This window comes from Schistocerca cancellata, chromosome 5 (assembly GCF_023864275.1).
Source record: "Schistocerca cancellata isolate TAMUIC-IGC-003103 chromosome 5, iqSchCanc2.1, whole genome shotgun sequence".
Classification (NCBI taxonomy): Eukaryota; Metazoa; Arthropoda; class Insecta; order Orthoptera; family Acrididae; genus Schistocerca; species Schistocerca cancellata.
This window is the reverse complement of record NC_064630.1, coordinates 382520943-382541563: the sequence shown is the minus strand read 5'-3', so window position 1 is coordinate 382541563 and position 20621 is coordinate 382520943. Positions and strand designations below refer to the sequence as shown.

Here is a 20621-nt window from a genome sequence, read left to right as displayed (position 1 = left end):
AGATGTAGCTCACACAGAATGATTCCATCAGTTGTACTTGAAATTACATAAAGCACAATACATATACATAACATATACATAACATAAAATACACATTTATCACAACAAATTGCAGTATGTACAATAAATACATATAACTGAATGATCGTGTATTAATTTGGTTTTGGTCATGAAATACTAGACAGCGTTTATGTTTCACTCCTCCTAGGTCCTGTCATGTTTTAGCCATTTTTATAATATTGTGGCTCAAAAGAAGAAATTAATGCTTTTAAGCTGGTAATATTAAACTCGTTATTGAACTAGTGTGTGTAGTGTCTCTGTTTGTATATGAAGGACAATATCAATTTCCATAGTGGCGTTGACTACTCCCACAGCATACGTAATTTTATACATGTAGACAACTTACTCTCATGGTGTAGAAGCAGCAGCTGACTCTGACAGTTGCCTGTAAAATGCTTGAAATGTAAGAGAAAGAAAACTTCTGTAGGTTCTTCTTGAATTGGGATACTGCCGTTTGCATTTGGTCATTCGATTATTGTCTGCAAGTGAAATGAGTTTGTTTTAGCAGAGAAAACTTTGTCTATGTTTTTGACTGTGCTATTGAAGCAGGTTCTACAGCAAACATAGAGCACCAAATGTCCGAAGTCCTATACAAGCTTGTCGTGTATTACAGTTCATCACAGAATCTTTTGATCTAAAATAAATACTTGAAATTACCTTTTAAGTGCGCCAGACTGTATTATGGCTGTCACTAAACTCCACATTAACGTTACATAGCACTTGTTAATCTCAAAAAACACAAATTATACAATATGGCGGCAAACAATGACTGTTTCATTGCACTTCATACGCGTCTTCTCGTTATCCTGTCTCGCAACAAAGCCCAGTCAGATACCAATTTTCTTACATTACTTCGCATGCCATGGAGCAACGCTAAGTCAAGGAATAAATGTTTAACTCGGGCAGGTGGAACGAGCCGCCTTGCAATATACAGGGCGAGTCAGTAGGAAAGGTACATACTTTGAGCGGTGATAGTATTAGTGATTCTGGACAAAAAGCTTCATATGGATGTATGCCTTATTCCAAATGGTTTCAGAGATAGAACACATATAATATCACTTTTGTACATTTTTCTCGAATAACTCGAGAACCGTACCGTCCAGCGAAAATGTGTTACAGTACAAAAACAAGGCCGTATTCATTTTTTTCTCTAGATCTAATGGTTTGTGTGAAGAGAGCACAAGAATGTTGGAAAAACTCGCTCGACGTGCATGCGCTGTAACTTACGTGGTTTTTGTAGGTCAGTTTGAGGTAGCAGGTTGAGACGCACAATTTGATATGGGACACTTGTGGTCTATCAAGTCGGGGAAACTACCTCAGTTTGGCGTATTTTTGTGGTTTCTTCAAGGAACCAAGACTACAGTGCTCCTTGGCAGGCCAGAGGCCATGGTTGATGAGTTTCAGGAACTGCAACTGTCTCGCAGCAAGTACATTGTAGAGTTTGGCGTTTTGTAGACATTTTATTTATTCTAGTAAATTTTGGCACTTGGACCATAATTTATACATTAGAAAGTGCCAACGATAAGAAGATAACTGTGTGTCAGTCACTGGCGGCTTGTACACCATGTACTGATATGTCTGAAAAGAAAAATCCCACAAAAACTGTAAAAATAATAGATATAACACAGTGACTAATAACTGACAATAACAAACATAGTAGAACAACATTTTATTGGTGGTCGCATATAGTGTTGGTTTGCACAGCTCTTCCCTGCCTTATACACTTCTTTCAAGAGGCCTACTTTTTTCTGATGTTATTTCTGAAATCAGTGAAGGTGTTTTAAATCTGTTTTCAGACTCCAAGGAAACCCGTATTTTTGTCACAAATGCATTTAGTTTTATTGAAATAAAATGACAGTGGCCTTAATGGAACACACATACCGTTTCGCTTGCTTTCTCCATCTAAAAACAGTTAATTACAAAAGATGTTGAGGTTAGTACTTAATATTTTTGCTCACATGGGGGTGAAATCTACTATGTGACCCCAACCTTAGCAACGTCTTTTCCTTTCTGTGCTGCATGTCTATCCTCTTGCTATTCTTTTTCCCCTCCCTTGGGGAACATGTCTGGGGTGTTTTTTTAATGTTCCGCACTGTCTGTCGCTGACATAAGAACAGTCATACCTCTGTTTTTCATTCCTGTCTCCATTCACCTTCTCCTATCTTTCCTCCGCTTTGGTGTTTGAGGCTCCTCTTTTTCTTCTTCCTCCCTGTGTGCTCCTGAAGGCTGGTCCAAGCGTCTGACGTGTAAAAGGTGACTGGGTAATACGTAATTCCCAGCCACAAGTTGACAGGTAGGGTTCGCACATACCCCTAGGTACAGGCCAGGCTCAGGGAGGGGTGATTGCCTGAGCTGCTTCCTCTCCAAATTGCTGATTGGTTACTCCGTCAGGTGTTCAGGAGGTGTAACCTGAGGTGTTAACTGTGATACAAGGGGCCCCCAGTTGGAAGGAGTGCGCCATCAGAGATGCTGGCAATCATTGGAGATTTTCTCGTAATGAGCCAATCGTCTTCACAATCAGCTGTTTACAAAACGTAAACAGAATGAGGCTAATGATTCAAAGACCCTCCCAGCTGCATCACGGTTCCTCGTGGTTTCACGTACTGAAGACAGTCAGTCCTTTGAAATGGTAAATCTGTTTATTATTCAGAAAGGTGTTGATGCAGTTGTCGGCCCTGTGAAATCCTGCTCTTGTTTATGGAATGGCACCTTGCTTTTGGAATCTACTTCCGATTCTCAAGTACAGCAACTGCTTGCCACTTCACTTGTCTATAGCTATCCTGTTCGTGTCAAGACCCACAGAACTCTGAATTCTTCCCGTGGGAGCTGCTCGATGGTCTGACTGAGGCCGAAATCCAAACATACCTCTCTGATCAGGGTGTCATTGCCGTCCATTGGGTGATGAAAAAGGTAGGTGCCTTCATAGTGCCCACACACTCTCCTTTTCTCTCTTCTGATAGAGAGGTGCTTCCTTCCTAGATCAAAGCAGGCTGTGAGGTTCTCACCGTCCGACTGTACATTCTGAACGCGATGTGCTGCTACAAATTTCATCATTTAAACCACACTCAAATGTCTTGTCGACACCCGGCCAAATGTGTAACCTGTGGTAGGGGTATACTTGTCCGCCTCCTTCCCCCTGTACCAACTGTAATGGCAACCATGCCACCTCCTCTTGAGATTGTCCTGTGTATCTCGATGAGTGGGAAGTCCAGGTGATCCAGATAAAGGAAAAATTTCCTTACTCGCTTATTCACAAGGTATTGGCTAGTCGCAAACCCTGTATTCTACCATCTGGCACTTGTAGTACTGTTCTTGTTACATCTCGCTCCGTGATGGACAAGTCCACACAGACACGCGACCTCAAATTCAGCTCTAAGGTTGGGAAATTGCCCAGTGTTGTGGTAGCATCACAGTCACCACATCCAGCTGTGCAACAAGCCATCACTCTCTTGCCTCACGGGGCAAAGTCACTAGCTACACAACCGGTAGGCTGGAAAGGACTGAAGGAATAATCCCATGAAGACTTCCTACGTCCCTCCAGCCAACCAACACCGGAGTCATCCTCCACTAATCTGAAAGGCTCAAAGAAGTCTAACAAAGGCAAACAGTCTTCTCCTTCGCCGACTTGAAAATCCTATTTGACGGTGGCGCCACATGATACCTTCGCCTGGCCGGCCTTTGTGTTGCTGGTGCACACCACCAACCATTTTTCTGTATTGGACTATGCTGCCCTACAGCAGAAGGAGGCTGACACTTCTGTGGACCTCATGGAGCAGGATCCTCCTGTCTGTTGCCTGTAGCAGCGAGTCTTTGCAGACTGTCACTCGGCAGCTGCCGAGATGACAAACCTTCATTTTTTCCTCGTCATGAGTAGACCGCGGATTTTAGGTAAAAACCTGTTTTGTTCCTGAGTTCCTATTTGCATAAAAATTTGTACTTATGCATTTCATTACTATTTATACTTAATAGCGTTAATTCTATAGGACCTACAAAAGCCTATTTTGACGTAAGTGCCTATTTTTGCCTGTTTAGGATTTAATATCCTAAAAAGTGCCTATTTCATCATGTAAGAGAGTGGCTCCAAGTTTTGCCACACTATACGACAGATGGAAAAAAAATTTTCTGCCCAGCGTGCAGCAAGGTGGCTAGTTGATATGCGCTCAAGCTTCATATTTGCTAACACTTAGGTCTTTTTTTTATTTTTTTATGTCGCAATCCCTGTTAATACCAAATACTCTTTATAGGTGTTTTATTATTCATATGTAAAAAATAGATCACGGATCTTTAGGTTAAAACCTATTTTTTTCCTAAGCTCCACTCTGCATATAAGTTGGTACTTAAGCGTTTCATGACTAACTAAACTGAATACCGTTAGTTCTATAGGACCTAAAATTGCGTATTTCGACGTTGACACCTAATTTTTCCTATTTCGGCATAAAAATCCTAAAAAGTACCTATTTTGCTCATCTGACATAGTTCTTGCGTTTTCAAAGATTAGAAAAAGGAAGTAAACTTAAAGCTTTACGTCTCGTCGAAGGCGAAGGTCGTTAGACTATTTACAATTCCCTTTGCTTGCCTTACTACCAACAGCACTCGGCACAGTTGAATGGTCATCCATCCAAGTACCCACCGAGCGCGACAGTGCTTAACTTCGGTGACCGAATGGGAACCGGTCAGAGATTTGTGTTACACATTAGAATCGAACGTGGGAGTACTAAATGCTATATTTGAAAATATTTCGTTCGTATGATTCTGGCCAGCTGTCTTTTCGCAAAGAAACGGTTTCATAAGCCTTAAGCTGAGCACGGATTAAAAAATCACAATGTCAGTCGTAGACGCCCTCTATAGCTAAATTGCTGCCCTTCGCGCATTTTCTCGCTGTTGTCTACAGGCAGTCCTATCAAACTACTCTGTTTCGTGAAAGGCATTATACGTGAATTTTCCGGTTCGAAAAATAATTTGCCAGTAGTGAGATGTTTTCATCTGAAGCACTGGTAGATTACATTCGCTTGTTCACAAGGGGCGGCCATCTTTCTGGTGCCATATGTCCAGCAACGGGTACGGTACTTCCCCTACCGATCCCATGCACCGCAGTAAAGGGGGGGGGGGACAGGTCATCGTTCATTTTGTCCCAGCGAAAACAAATCAGTACATTGTGTAGCGACCGATGTGTTAAATGTTACTGACGTTCTAAGTGCAAAATAAATTCTAGTTTCGTTGTGAGAATACCACGCCATGCCGAAAACAGCTGGTTCAAAGTATACTGATGCAAGGCAGTGGCTACAAGATTTTCCACATTATACAACAGGTGGGAAAATTATTTTCTGCCAAGCATGCAACAAGGAGGTTAGTTGATGTTTTTCTTAGACTTATTATTTTCCTGTCACTTGGATTCTTTTTTATCGCTATCCTTTAGTAATACGAAATACTCTTTATATGCGATTCTAAACTGCATTTCCCTTTTCTTTCATATTAGGTTTAGAGTATTAAGAAATCTCACTTAACTCAGCTTGCAGATGGAATCGCACATGAAGCTAATGTTGAACGAAAGTCAAAATTGAAGCAAACTCTTTTAACCAATAAATCTGGTGAATCCTCCGGGGGGGAAAAAAAAATCTGCAGTAATTTGTGTCATGCACTTGTGGCAGCAAACATCCCCTTTCTAAAACTAGAAAAACCTATTTTCAGAGGTTTCCTTGAGAAGTACTGCCATCAGTCTATTCCTGCAGAGTCAACTTTACGTATGAATTATGTGGATTTAGCTTACAATGCTGCATTGCACAGAATCCGAGAAGATATTGGAGAATATTGTATATGGATTTCAGTGGATGAAACTACTGACAGTCTTGACCGTTACATTGCAAACCTGATTATTGGCAAGCTAGATCCAGATGCTCCATCCAGGGCTCATTTGATTTACTTAAAACAGCTTGCAAAAACTAACCAACAAACAATAGTACAGTTTGTAAACTATGGGCTTAAGGTGTTATACCCAAACGGAGTGGATGAGAATAAGGTGCTTCTGGCTGTCACTGATGCTGCTGCATATATGATAGCAGCGTTTCAACTATTAAAAGTATTCTACCCATTGATGCTGCACGTAACTTGTGTAGTGCATGGGATCAACCGCATAGCAGAGCAAGTAAGGCTAAAATTTCCTAAAGTAAATAAAGTAATATCTATGGTGAAGAAAATTTTTGTTAAGGCACCTTCAAGAATACAGGAATTCAAAGAACAGCTTCCAGATGTCCCATTGCCGCCAGAGCCTGTTGTCACCTGCTGGGGCACATGGCTGACAGCAGCAAAATGCTATAGTAAGCATCTCTCAGCTGTCCAGAAGGTGGTTGAAAATATACTGGAGGATGCTGCATCTGTAACTGCAGCAATGGAGTTACTCAAAGATTCTTCTTTAAAACAGGACTTATCTTACATTAGGGCGCACAATACATTTATGGCAAGAATAATTTCACAATTAGAAGGCTCATGGAGGCCTATCTACGACAATATTTCTTTGCTTGAAGAAGTCAAAACGAAAATGAATGAAGTGCCAGGTGAAGTAGGGGAAAAAGACGAGCAAAAATTCAAACGGTTTTGCAGAAGAACACTGGCCTGAATGAGTTGTGTGCAGCTGCCGACATACTTAGTAGAAAATCCAGCACTCCTGACTGTAGCATTCCTGTCCAACATGTGCCGAAAATGAAGTATGCCCCTGTCACATCTGTTGATGTATAACATTCTTTTTCAGCGTATAAATTGATTCTGACTGACAAGCGCCACAGTTTTTCACTAGAAAATCTAGAAAAGATTTTGGTTATTTATTGTGAAGCCAACTATGGTCAGAATATGTGAAACTACGAATGTATTAATTAAACCATTGCCCCATCTTTTTTACGGAGATCTTTATCTTACAGTAACTCAAAAATATTTGGAGTTATGTTCAACATTAATGTTGTAGATTGCTGTGCTCTGTAACTGTGTAAATATTCATTCTCTTTGTTTTAATGACTAATAAGATGTTCATACTGTCAGCACTGTGTATTTTAATTTATTTTTATTTTCTCTGCATCATTTTTATTAGAGCTTATTTTAGGTTTTATATAGCCTAAATGAACTACTGAAGGAGCCTATTTTAGGTGCCTAAAACACACTTTTTTACTACCTAAAAATCCGTGGTCTAGTCATGAGTCTCCTCCAACAGAACATTCGCGGCCTTCGATCCAACAAAGAGGATTTATGGCGTCTTTTAGAATTGCAGTGTCCACTTGTACTCAGCCTTCAGGAGACAAAATTGCATCCTTACTACCACTTTCAGCTTTTGCAATTCTTCCTTGTCCATTTTGTCCTTCCGCCCGAGATCGGCATTCCATCACATGGGGAGTCATGCTGCTCAAACGGGATGATGTAAATAGTCAACCCATCTCCCTGATACCTGTCTTCAAGCTGTTGCAGCTCGGCTTTTCCTTCCACATTTGACCTTTTTCCTTTGTACCATTTACATCCCTCCATTATTCGATGTCGCCAGGACTACCTTCCTCCAGCTTACTGGGCAGCTACCTCAACCATTTCTGCTGCTCGGTGACTTTAATGCTCATCATCCCATTTGGGGTTCTCCCAGAAACTGTTGGAGAGGTGCCCTTGTGGCTGACTTTTTTTAATCAACTTAACCTTTCCTGCCTTAACATAGGAGCACCCACATTCCTTTCAGACTCCTTGCACACCTATTCCCATTTGGACCTATCCTTATGCACTGCACATCTTGCCCATTGTCTTGCATGGTCCACCCTTCCTGACACTTACTCGAGCGACCATTTCCCATGTGCTATCCATTTGCTGACTTTACCCCACTTCCATGCACACCCAAATGGCAGCTTACTAAGGCTGAGTGGAGGCTTTACTTCTCCCTGGCGAACTTTGGTGAACATGATTTCCCCAGTTGTGATTGCCGGGTGGAATACCGTACAAAAGTTATCCTTACCGCTGCCGAACGTTCCATTCCTTGCCCTTCCTCTTTATCACGCCGTGTCCCTGTCCCTTGGTGGACTGAGGAGTGCACGATGCAATTCGTGCACAGAGAAGTGCTCTCTGCATTTTTAACTGTCATCCTACAATGGCAAAATGCATTCATTATAAACAGATGCGTGAACAGTGTAGTCGCGTTCTTCGGGGTTACAAAAACGGTAGCTGGATTTCATTCACTAGTTCTTTTAACAGTTCCTCCCCCTCCTCCTCTCCCAACGACTCTCTGGGACCAAGATCCATTCCCCAATTTCCCGCCTGATAGTAGCAGACAGCGTCATCGTTGACCCTATAGCTGTCTCCCAACACCTTGGGCTGCCATTTTGCAGAAATAATGAGATCCTTCCACTATCACCCTGCTTTCCTCCATTGCAAACGAGTGGAGGTGGCTCAGGCGATACCCTTCTCTTCTCAGAATCTGAGTGCTACATTGGTGCCTTCACTATGAGGGTGCTAGATCATGCTCTCACTTCATCCTGATCCTCCGTCCAGGGCCAGACACTGTTCGCATTCAGATGTTGCACTTTTCTCTTGTGGGCAAGCACTTTCTGCTTAATGTGTACCATCACATCTGGGCAGAGGGCACGTTTCCAGATGCTGGCATGAAGCCATTGTCATATCCTTTTCTAAGCCTGGGAGGGACAAACACCTTCCTTCTAGCAACCACCATATCTCTCTCATCAGCTGTGTTTGGAAGATGATGGAACGTACGACTCGTGCCCGACTGGTATGGTGGCTCAAATCTTGTAGTTCACTAACCACTTCACAGTGTAGATTTCGAGTGCGCTGTTTTGCAGTTGACCATCTTGTGACTTTGTCCACCCATGGCATGAATGGTTTTCTACGGAAATCCCAGACTGTGTCCGTGATTTTTGATTTGGAGGAAGCCTAAGACACCTGCTGAGGAACTGGTACCTTCCATACACTCTACCCATGGAGCTTCCGTGGATGCCTGCCCTGTTCCCTTTAGGAATTTTAAAGGTCAGAGTTTTCAAAGTATGTATGGGTTCTGCCTTGTTGGACACCTTTATCCAAGAAAACGTTGTGCCTCGCAGTTCCGTCCTGATAGTTGTCCTCTTGGATATCGCCATTAACCCTATAATGGCCTGTCTCCCATTGGGCATCTCCGGATCCCATTTCATTGATGATTTTGTCATTTATTGTAGTTCTTCACGGGCTTATTGCCTTGAGCAGCATCTTCAGTGTTGTCTCAAGCTTCTTTACTCATCGAACATTGATAATGGCTTTCGTTTTTCTAGTGACTAAACCAGCACAATTTGTTTCTCCCATCATTCATGCATCTTGGGTCTGTTGCTCTTCCATTCATTGAAACTACAAAATTCCTGGGGCTCCTGCTCAATAGGAAACTCTCTTGGTCCTCCCATATGTCTTACCTGGCAGCCCACTGTAAGCAGTCCCTCAATGTCCCCCATGTCCTCAATGGTACTTAATGGGGTGCAGACCGAACCACCCTCCTCTGTTTGTACTGGTCCCTTGTCCGTTTGAAAATAGACTATATGTGCTTTGTTTACACATCTGCATGTACATCCCTCTTAGCCATCTCTCTAGTATCCACCACCGTGGCGTACATTTGGCCACTGGTGTCATTTTACACTAGCCCAGTTGAGAGACTGTATGCAGAAGCTGCTGAACTACTGCTGTCATATCACCGTGACTTTCTCACCAGCAGGGATGTATGCCGTTTGTCTGCCATGTGTGGCCACCCATCCTATGCAGCCTCCTTTGATCACCGATATGGGGTGCATCCCTCTTCTCTCTGTTACCTCCTGGGGTTTGCTTCCAGCTCTTGCTCCAGCATATTAAATTCATGCTCCCTGTGACTTTCCCGGTGTTTGGGAACCCTTCACCACCTTGGCTTCATGTGGCGGCCCGTGTTCACCGTGGCCTTCATTTACTACCTAAGGACACTACACCAGCCTCGTTCTATCGCCTTCAGTTTCACGACCTTCGCATGGAATTTCGTGATAGTACCTTTGTGTACTCTGATGGCTCTTGGACTGACCTTGGTGTCAGGTGTGCCTTCTACGTTGGCTCCGACACTTTTCAGTTTTGGCTTCCAGTACTGCTCAGTATTTACAGCAGAGCTCTTCAAACTGTGTCAGGTGACAGAGTACACCCGGCGACACAGGCTTTTCCATTGTCATCTGCTCACTTTCTCTCTCTCTCAGCACCCTTCAAAGCCTCTGTGCGCTGTACACCGTCCATCACTTAGTGCAGCGGGTCCAGGAAAGCTTTCACTTACTCACCCTTGATGGAACCACTGTGATATTTATGTTGGTTCCTGGTCATGTCAGTCTGACAGGAAACAAGGCCACTGATGCTGCTGCCAAGGCTGCAGTCCTTGTACTTCAGCCCACTAGTTCTTGCATTCCCTCTGATGGTCTCTGTGTTGCCGTCTGTCAGGAAGTAGTGTCACTTTGGCATCACCACTGGTCCTCCCATCATGGGAATATGCTCTGGGTTATTAAGCTTCTCCCAGCAGCTTGGACAACCTCCTCTCGGCCCTCCCACTGTGAGGAGGTCATTTTAACTAGGTTGTGTATTAGGCACTGCCTTTTCAGCTATCACCATGTAAGTGGTGCTCCCCCATCACTTCGTGCACATTGCGCCCAACTGTTAACTGTCAACCATTTCCTGATGGAATGCCCCCCCCCCTTTTTTTACATCCCCATTTGGGTTTGCCGTCTGAGTTACTGGCCGCCCTAGTGAATAAACCTGGGCTGTTGACCATGTTTTATGTTTTATCAGTCGTAACAACGTGGTGAAGGCTATTTAATTTTTAGTTCTAGACCTCCATTTTTGTACTGCGTATTTTATAGACCTTTCTCCACATCCCTGTTTTTAGCTGTCTTCTCTTCCATCCTTGGGGATTGACTTGTAGTCATTTTTAATTCCTCTCTTTGTCTTCGTGTTTCACAGTTTTGACATGGGTGTGTATGACCCTAGTCGTTTTTCCGCTATAAAACAAAACGGGGATGAGATACAGAAGTTGTTACATTTTTTGTCAACTTATGTCTTCACTTAGCCTTGAGATATAAAAATTTGTAAGTGAAAAATGGTAAAACTTGTCTGGAATACCGGGAAATATCGGGGAATTTCACTGGGGGATAGTCGTGGTAACCCTGAAAATAATGTGTGTATGTTGCAGAAAAGGAATGTAAAATTTAAACTTTTTTCTCGCATTCTAATCAGGCAAAGGTGGATCATGAAGATTCTGTAAGGGAAACAAGAAAAAGTTAATGACAGCTTTATGTGAGCCCTAACCCTTAAGTTAGGGAAATAATAAAATTTAAATTTGTAGTAATAGAAATATCCGTGTAGCATGCCCAGAGTAAAAACAATTAAAGACCTGTCAAGTTCATCGTTGTTCCATGTATTGTTGTTTAGCCATTTGAAGCAACATTTGTTAGAGCTTTATTTTTAAAAAAAAGTATGAGATCTGTCTAGAAAGAAAAAACGCTCTTTAACATTTTTCTGTTGAAAAGTATGATAGTAGGCATTATGTTAAACAAGAATTAAGGTCACATCTTGGATATTTGGGAATCCAGCTGGATATTCGCGTCGTTCTTGCATGATATTTCAACGGCATGCCTCGCTGTCTTCTTCAGGTGCTAGAATTACAAAAATTAAGGTGATGAAACTTGTAATTTTGGTGGGAAAGAAATTCTAAAATATCCATAAAAGTATTCAGAAATGACTTGCACTATGATTTGTAAGCATAATTCCACTTTTTTTTTTAATATATTGTATCTAATCCCTTCAGCTCTTCAGTGACACAAAACTGAATAAAACTTATTCATAAATAAAAACGTTACTAAGGTTGCAAACTTATAAGTCACATTGTCTCTCAATGCCAGTTTCTGAAAATGACACAAATTTCTAAATTGACTCCTAACAGTAGTTTGAATCAAAACAGTCTGGAAGTGTTATTAACACTCTTTCATTATGTAATTTCTTATGCCAAATTTTCACAAACATCTTTGATGTGAGGGCAATGGCTACTGGATAAATTTCACTTAAAATAGACCATAAATGATGTACTACTTGCATTTTCTCTTTTCAATTTTTTTATGGTCAGCGGTTGCCTACAATATCAAAATTTGATGAGCATATTTAAAAGCGTAATTATACAAGAAGTCAGATCTGTGCATACCATAAAAATCTGTGGCCAACTCACACTCCCTTTATTTATTATCATTTCAAGGAATATGGCAACAGAATGCAAGTAGCAAAATTTTCCAGCAGTAATTTTAAGAGTGTAATAAGTTGATGTGCACTTCACCTTAAATTTATGCGTAGTGGGCATCCAAAGAAGCTTAAACATGGGATGCCTGTTAGTAGTGGTGCAGTGTTTATGATGATGTAGGCCATGATTAAATGGTACTCCACTAAATTTGTAGTTATTATCAAAGAAACATTTATGACAGTCTTGCGTTGAGTCACAAAATTTCATCCTTTTATACAAATAACTGTTCATAAGAATCCTGTCTTCCTCGATGGATGTTCCTGTCATGCAATTTGCTGTGTTCAAGGTTGGTGTCTGAAAAGTGTGGATTAGCTCCTATGCTCATTCTGTTCTGCTCCACAGTATTCCTTGAACATTATCAAGTATTCCTGGATTGTTTTAAGACAGAATCTTGTGCAAATTTCATCTTATACCATTGAAATGCCAACACAATAAAGGATACAAAATTCTTCTGGAAACAATTGTATTAGATCTGTGCACTCATTCTGTGTAAAATCACAAGTGTAAGATCACCTGAAGGTGCCGTAATACTATTTTAATCTCCATTCTTGTTTGATTTCAGTAGCTAATTATGAATTTATAGCATGTAGAACATTTGCAAAATTGAAATTCAAGAATGTTATCTTTAATTCTTGGTAATCCAGTTCACTGTGTGCCCCAACATTTGTACCTAAACAAAGCTGTATATTGTGAAAATAATTCAACAAAAAAATTGGGATTGATTGTTCTGTTGCTGTAAACATGCCATATAGTGTATTACAATTAAAATTACCATAAGGACATCTACTCTTCACTTACTATTATACATAACTAAATGTCATCTATATTAAATTGCAGGCTGTGAACCGGATTGAAATGTCTCAGAAGCAGTACAGAGCAAGAGAAGAAAGTTATGCGTCTGTTCTCCAAACTGTTCAAAATCAGGAAAAAAAACACAGGAGGAGAAATTGATTCAACAATGAAGTTAATAGAGGAAGCTGGTTTTTCTGAACTTTTAAAGGAGGAAATACTAGTAAATGACTTAATGGTAGGGAAACTGCAGTTTTCTACTAGCCATCTAACAAATTTATTTTTGGACATGTAGCAGTGTTAAATATTCTTTGAAACTGAACTAGTTTATTGATCATAGAAACATTCCACTGTAACAACATAGATATATGATGATGACAGTGCAGTAGTAAAATCCTAGGAAGTGTTCCCCCCCCCCTCCCCCGCCCCTTATAAAAAGCACATATACTTTTTTCGATCAGATGTGTTGGTGATTTTTACAATTGTATTGACCAACTAGGATCATGTTGACAACTTCAGTTCCTCTTCTTCCTTTGTTGTTGTTGTTGTTGTTGTTTCCTATTTTTCCAGTATTCCCTCATTTTTCTCCCCTGAAGTCTCTTCCTTTATTCTGTCCATGTTGTTACCGATTTATTTCTTCTGCTTTGAAGGCCTTCCAAATTTAGTATTTTATTTTTAAAGTGGTTTCTTTCTGCTATTTCTGATTATTTGAAGTTCTTTCTAGATCTTTCCTTACTTCTGTAATCCATGCCATTGTAGATTTCTTCTTCCAGAAATATAGGTGTATTTGTTTTGTTAGTCTATTTCCATCCGTTCGGTAGAGGTGTCCGAAAAAGGTTAATATTCGTTTGGCGATTACTTCAGATATTTTCTCCATATTTTTGTAGATCTTCTCATTACTTGTTATTTTCCAACCGTCTGCAGTTTTTATTGTACCCGTTATTTTTCTAAAGGAATTTAAGGAGATGGGACCTGGATAAACTGAAAGAACCAGAGGTTATACAGAGTTTCAGGGAGAGCGTAAGGGAACAAATGGCAGGAATGGGGGAAAGAAATACAGTAGAAGAAGAATGGGTAGCTTTGAGGGATGAAGTAGTGAAGGCTGCAGAGGATCAAGTAGGTAAAAAGACGAGGGCTAGTAGAAATCCTTGGGTAACAGAAGAAATATTGAATTTAATTGATGAAAGGAGAAAATATAAAAATGCAGTAAATGAAGCAGGCAAAAAGGAATACAAACGTCTCAAAAATGAGATCGACAGGAAGTGCAAAATGGCTAAGCAGGGATGACTAGAGGACAAATGTAAGGATGTAGAGGCTTATCTCACAAGGTGTAAGATAGATACTGCCTACAGGAAAATTAAAGAGACCTTCGGAGAAAAGAGAACAACTTGTATGAATATCAAGAGCTGAGATGGAAACCCAGTTCTAAGCAAAGAAGGGAAAGCAGAAAGATGGAAGGAGTATATAGAGGGTCTATACAAGGGCGATGTACTTGAGGACAATATTATGGAAATGGAAGAGGATGTAGATGAAGACGAAATGGGAGATACGATACTGCATGAAGAGTTTGACAGAGCGCTGAAAGACCTGAGTCGAAACAAGGCCCCGGGAGTAGACAACATTCCATAAGAACTACTGATGGCCTTGGGAGAGCCAGTCCTGACAAAACTCTATCATCTGGTGAGCAAGATGTATGAAACAGGCGAAATACCCTCAGACTTCAAGAAGAATATAATAGTTCCAATCCCAAAGAAAGCAGGTGTTGACAGATGTGAAAATTACCGAACAATCAGTTTAATAAGCCACAGCTGCAAAATACTAACACGAATTCTTTACAGACGAATGGAAAAACTGGTAGAAGCCGACCTCGGGGAAGATCAGTTTGGATTCCGTAGAAATGTTGGAACACGTGAGGCAATACTGACCTTACGACTTATCTTAGAAGAAAGATTAAGGAAAGGCAAACCTACGTTTCTAGCATTTGTAGACTTAGAGAAAGCTTTTGACAATGTTGACTGGAATACTCTCTTTCAAATTCTAAAGGTGGCAGGGGTAAAATACAGGGAGCGAAAGGCTATTTACAATTTGTACAGAAACCAGATGGCAGCTATAAGAGTCGAGGGACATGAAAGGGAAGCAGTGATTGGGAAGGGAGTGAGACAGGGTTGTAGCCTCTATCCGATGTCATTCGATCTGTGTATTGAGCAAGCAGTAACGGAAACAAGAGAAAAATTTGGAGTAGGTATTAAAATCCTTGGAGAAGAAAAGAAAAATTTGAGGTTCGCCGATGACATTGTAATTCTGTCAGAGACAGCAAAGGGCTTGGAAGAGCAGTTGAACGGAATGGGCAGTGTCTTGAAAGGAGGATATAAGATGAACATCAACAAAAGCAAAAGGAGGATAATGGAATGTAGTCGAATTAAATTGGGTGCATTGCTGAGGGAATTAGATTAGGAAATGAGACGCTTAACGTAGTAAAGGAGTTTTGCTATTTGGAGAGCAAAATAACTAATGATAGTTGGAGTAGAGAGGATATAAAATGTAGACTGGCAATGGCAAGGAAAGCATTTCTGAAGAAGAGAAATTTAACATCGAGTATAGATTTAAGTGTCAGGAAGTCGTTTCTGAAAGTATTTGTATGGACCTTAGCCATGTATGGAAGTGAAACATGGACGATAAGTAGTATAGACAAGAAGAGCATAGAAGCTTTTGAAATGTGGTGCTGCAGAAGAATGGGTAGATCACATAACTAATGAGGAGGTATTGAATAGAATTGGGGAGAAGAGGAGTTTGTGGCACAACTTGACAAAAAGAAAGGACCGGTTAGTAGGACATGTTCTGAGGCATCAAGGGATCACAAATTTAGCATTGGAGGGCAGCATGGAGGGCAAAAATCGTAGAGGGAGACCAAGAGATGAATACACTAAGCAGATTTAGAAGGATGTAGGTTGCAGTAAGTACTGGGAGATGAGGAAGCTTGCACAGGATAGGGTAGCATGGAGAGCTGCATCAAACCATTCTCAGGACTGAAGACGACGACAACAACAACAACATTTTTCTAAAATCCTTCTTTCCAGTATCTCTAGTTTGTCTATCATACAGTTCATTGTTAGGCATTCAGATCCATATAAACATTCTGGTCATACCACTGTGGTGTAGTGTTTTAGTTTAATTTTTCTAGATATACATTTCTTGTTGTAAATATTTTTGGTCAGACAATGTGCACTTTTCATTTTGTTAATTCTTACATTTAGTGCAGATTTTTCTAGTCCAATCTGTTGTATAGTTGGTGATAATTATTGCCTCAAGTTTTTCCTTCTGTCCGTTCCTCCTTCATTCATAAAAAAATAATAAAACCCAGTGAATCGGTTGATGTTTTTGTAGCATTAGTCTCTTCACCTTATTAACTCAAACCATTAATTTTCCTTGGTAAGAATGTTGGGAAGAGGTTATACTTACAAAGCAGGTAGATGAGCACTTAACCATGTTGGAAAGCTGTAATTACTAAATAACAAAGTGTTTGGTTGTTTTTCCTAATTACTCCTTTTTTTTCCCCCCCTCCAGATTGAGAGAGAGAATGCAGAGATAAAGTCACGGCATCTGAAGAAATTAATCACTCTGCAGCAGAATGAAATGGAAGGACATTACATAATGTTTAAGACTATCTGCTGCATGATGAAAGACTACTACCTCATGCTTAAAGGTTTTGGGAAAGAAACCAATGCAATGAAAGAAAGCTATCAGGTAGAGTAATAATTACCACTGTCTGTAGAAAATGTGTGTGTGTGTGTGTGTGTGTGTGTGTGTGTGTGTGTGTGTGTACACGTGGAGGGGGGTGAGGTGTATGGTGAAAATCCATAAACCACTAAACTGTAAAAGAATATTTCCATTAAATTAGATCTTGAGTTATCATAATTAAAGCCTGGATTTCTATTCACAATAAAATAGTAAAGTAAGCAAGCAAATCAGCAGAACAATGGTAAAAAAAGCCTTAAAATAAGCAAAAGTGAATACACGCAGTTATGAAAGTTTCATAGCCCTCTCACCTTTTTGAAGGCTGTTACAGTACACAAAGAAAGCCTCCAGAGATTTTCATGTGTAAAAACAAAACTCCTGCGTCTCAGTGAAGAACAGCTTGTGCAGTGAACACGTTCTTTAGATGTCGCATGGCATCTCAGGTGCATGTGGAAAGTGCCAGAGATCTTTTTTGGTGAATTCTTCTTCAGTATTTGCTTGGTCATCTGAAAGATATTAAAAAATTTGACACAGCTTCCCAAACAAGTTTTTCAACCCCACGAGTTTCTGACAATGTCAATAAAATTTTGTCTATTGGAGAAGATGAATGTTCCAGGGAATTAGTTAAAGCTTCCAGCTGCTGTAAAATATCGGGTATCTTGGAGAAAATTATTATGGATGTACTATCCTTGTATGCCCATTTTAGTAAAACGTTTGTGGACTGCGGCAATACTGACTGCCTCTTCTGCATTTAGGGTATTAAAAACATTTTTCACTGCACTGAAATGTTAGTCATACTATGATGTACCCTGTAACCACATTCCCCACCTAGTTAAAACTGACTGTGGAGATAAAGCCAAATTTGAACAGAGTTCACAGAATTAGTGAATTGTAATTGGTGGCTTGACAAACACTTTCTTCACACTAGAAACAAGATGATCCATGTTGTTATACTGAGTTCTGACAGTTTTAACGACACGATGTAACCCATGAACAAGGCAGATGAGGTGAACTAATTTAGAGTAAAGGCCTTTTAATCCAGTTGCTGCTTTAATGATATATGGAGCAGAATCACTGAGAAATAACTGTCATACCGTACCCCTTCTGGCCACAGGAAAGCTAACAAGTTACTGAAAAATTTGGTGAGAGTGGAGTGATTTACTCAACACAGTATTTGTATATACAGAAGAAATTATCTGCTCTCTGATTTCATTGGATCAGGTGCAGCATTACACAGGCACTGCCCTGATGCAGATATCTGTGTGTTTTCATGCTTCATTCTATTGCAAATACAGAGTTTACGTAAAGTCCGGAAACACTTTCAGTTATTTAAGAACCAAACATTGTACAGATATCGTATATGCCATTTTGAAGAGAAACCCTGAAAGTTAATTTTCATGTATACCGCCACAGCATAGTTTTACAGATGGCTCTAAGACCAATGACGGGGTCGGGTGTTCATTTATTGTCGGGGCACAAAGTTTCAAATACCGGCTCCATGGCCATTGTATGGTCTTCACAGCTGAGCTCTTTGCCCTCTACCAGGCTGTTCTTTACATCTGCCGCCACCGACATTCTGCTTATGTCATCTGCTCAGATTCCCTGAGCGCCATCCAGAGCCTCAGTGATCCGTACCCGGTTCACCCTTTCGTACACCGGATCCAACGCTCTCTTCAGCAGCTGGTGGACGTCGGTTCTCCGGTTAGCCTTATGTGGGTTCCTGGCCATGTCGGTATCCCTGGGAACGAAGCTGCAGATGCCGCGGCCAAGGCTGCGGTCCTCCAGCTTCGGACAGCTTCTTGTTGTGTCCCTTCGTCCGATTTTAGCAGGGTCATTTGTCGGCGCATCTTATCGCGATGACATGCCGATTGGGCTGCACTTACCGACAACAAGCTTCGGGCTTTAAAACCTCTTCCCGTGGCTTGGACGTCCTCCTCACGCCCTTCTCGGCGGGAGGAGGTCGTTTTAGCCCGGTTAAGAATTGGACACTGCCGGTTCAGCCATCGCCATCTGCTGACGGCTGCGCCGGCGCCGTTCTGCCCATGTGGGCACTTGCTGACGGTTAGACACATTTTAATGTCCTGTCCAGATCTTAACACACTGCGCCTCGATCTTAACCTGCCAAATACTTTCGATGCTATTTTAGCGGATGACCCACAAGCAGCTGCTCGTGTTCTTCGTTTTATCAATTTGACAAACCTCGCTAAGGACATTTGATGATGTTGTTTTTTAATCCTATGCCTGTCAGTCTGTCTTTTATCATGTTTTCCCTTTTAGTTGTTGTCAACTTGTGCCTCGCGGTGCATTCTTAGAGTAGTCAGGGCGCTAATGACCATTGAAGTTGTGCGCCCTAAAACCACAAAAAAAAAAAAAACAGCATAGTTTGGTAATTTGCCGATAGTCAGCGCTAGTTGCAAACATGGCGAGTTCAGGTGCGGAGCGAGCTTTCTGTGTGTTGGAGTTTGACTAAAGCAAGTGTGCTACAGCTGTTCAGTGGATGTTTAGAGGCAAGTACCGTAAGAAGCCACCAACAAGGAAGGCCATTTACCATTGACACAACAAATTCGTTAAGACGGGTTGCCTGTGCCTGTCAAAGAGAAGCGGATGTCAGTGTGAACGAAGTGAATGTGGAGTGCATATGACTGACATTCATAAGGAGTACAAAGAAATCAGTGCGTCATGCATCCCATGAACTCAAAATGGCTCCAATGACAGTGTGGAAAGTCCTGCAGTCGTGAAGTTCGTGGGTACCTGGACACAGAGCTGCGGCATCAGTGGATTGGCCGTGCTACAAAAGGGAACAGCTGTTTCATGAAATGGCCTAATGTCCTCCCCAATCACCAGATCTCACTCCGTATGACATTTTTCTGTGAGGACACATTTAAGGTCTGGTGTATGCACCCCCCTACCACATGATGTAGCAGAGCTCTGGGAGAGAATACAGCAAGCGACTGCCACAGTCAACGATGCCATGCGGGGACGGGTATGGCAAGAATTAGATTACCATATTGATGTCTGCCGGGTCACTCATGGTTCGCATATTGAATGTTTGTAAAAAAAAAAAAAAGTTCATGGTTTCTCTTCAAAATGCAATATGTATGACGTCTGTACAATGTTTATTTCTTGTGCAATAAATAATTGGAAGTGTTCCTGGAAGTTATGTACATCCTTTATTATAAATTACTTCTTGAAAAACTGTGCCATACAGTTTTTGCACAATGTAGAGTCTTCTGGTATCATTTTGTTTTGTTACTTTTCTGATAGTATATGAAGCTGCAAGTTATTCAATGTCCACAACAGAATGTTGGAACCCACTAATGTCAAGCACAGGCCTTTAAAAAAAATGTCACTACAACTCGATTGTTTGCCAACACTGGTTTTACTCAGTTGCTGGTGTAAATCTGATTTATTCTTAAACCTCTCATTATGCTGTGTGATGTTAAAGTGCTGCACATTGTCATATTTTTTCTTCGCAGAAACACACTTTTTCACACACCAAACAAAATAATCCACTGTCTTCACTGAAAATATTTCTTTCAAATTTGTTAACGCATTCATGGAAGAAAGGTGTTTGAGACCCTTTTGTGGGTAGTGTTCCTTAATTAGAACAGTGAGCAATCGTGCACACTTAAACTAATGGACGTTACACAACAAATTGCAGCCTGGAACATGGTAATTCACTGTCCATGTGTGGCTCACTCTGATGCAATAAGTAACTGATGAAGTGGTAGCTCATTTGCCCAATCGCAGCAAG

General features: G+C 41.0%; 1 protein-coding gene across 1 annotated transcript in view; it reads left to right on the top strand.

The window, feature by feature from the left end:
- Positions 1–20621, top strand: part of LOC126188554 (uncharacterized) — a 152779-nt gene that overhangs the window by 91072 nt on the left and 41086 nt on the right. The window contains exon 9 of the mRNA XM_049930154.1: positions 16697–16876. Coding sequence (XP_049786111.1) covers positions 16697–16876 — 180 coding nt within the window. The remainder of the gene's footprint in view (positions 1–16696; positions 16877–20621) is intronic.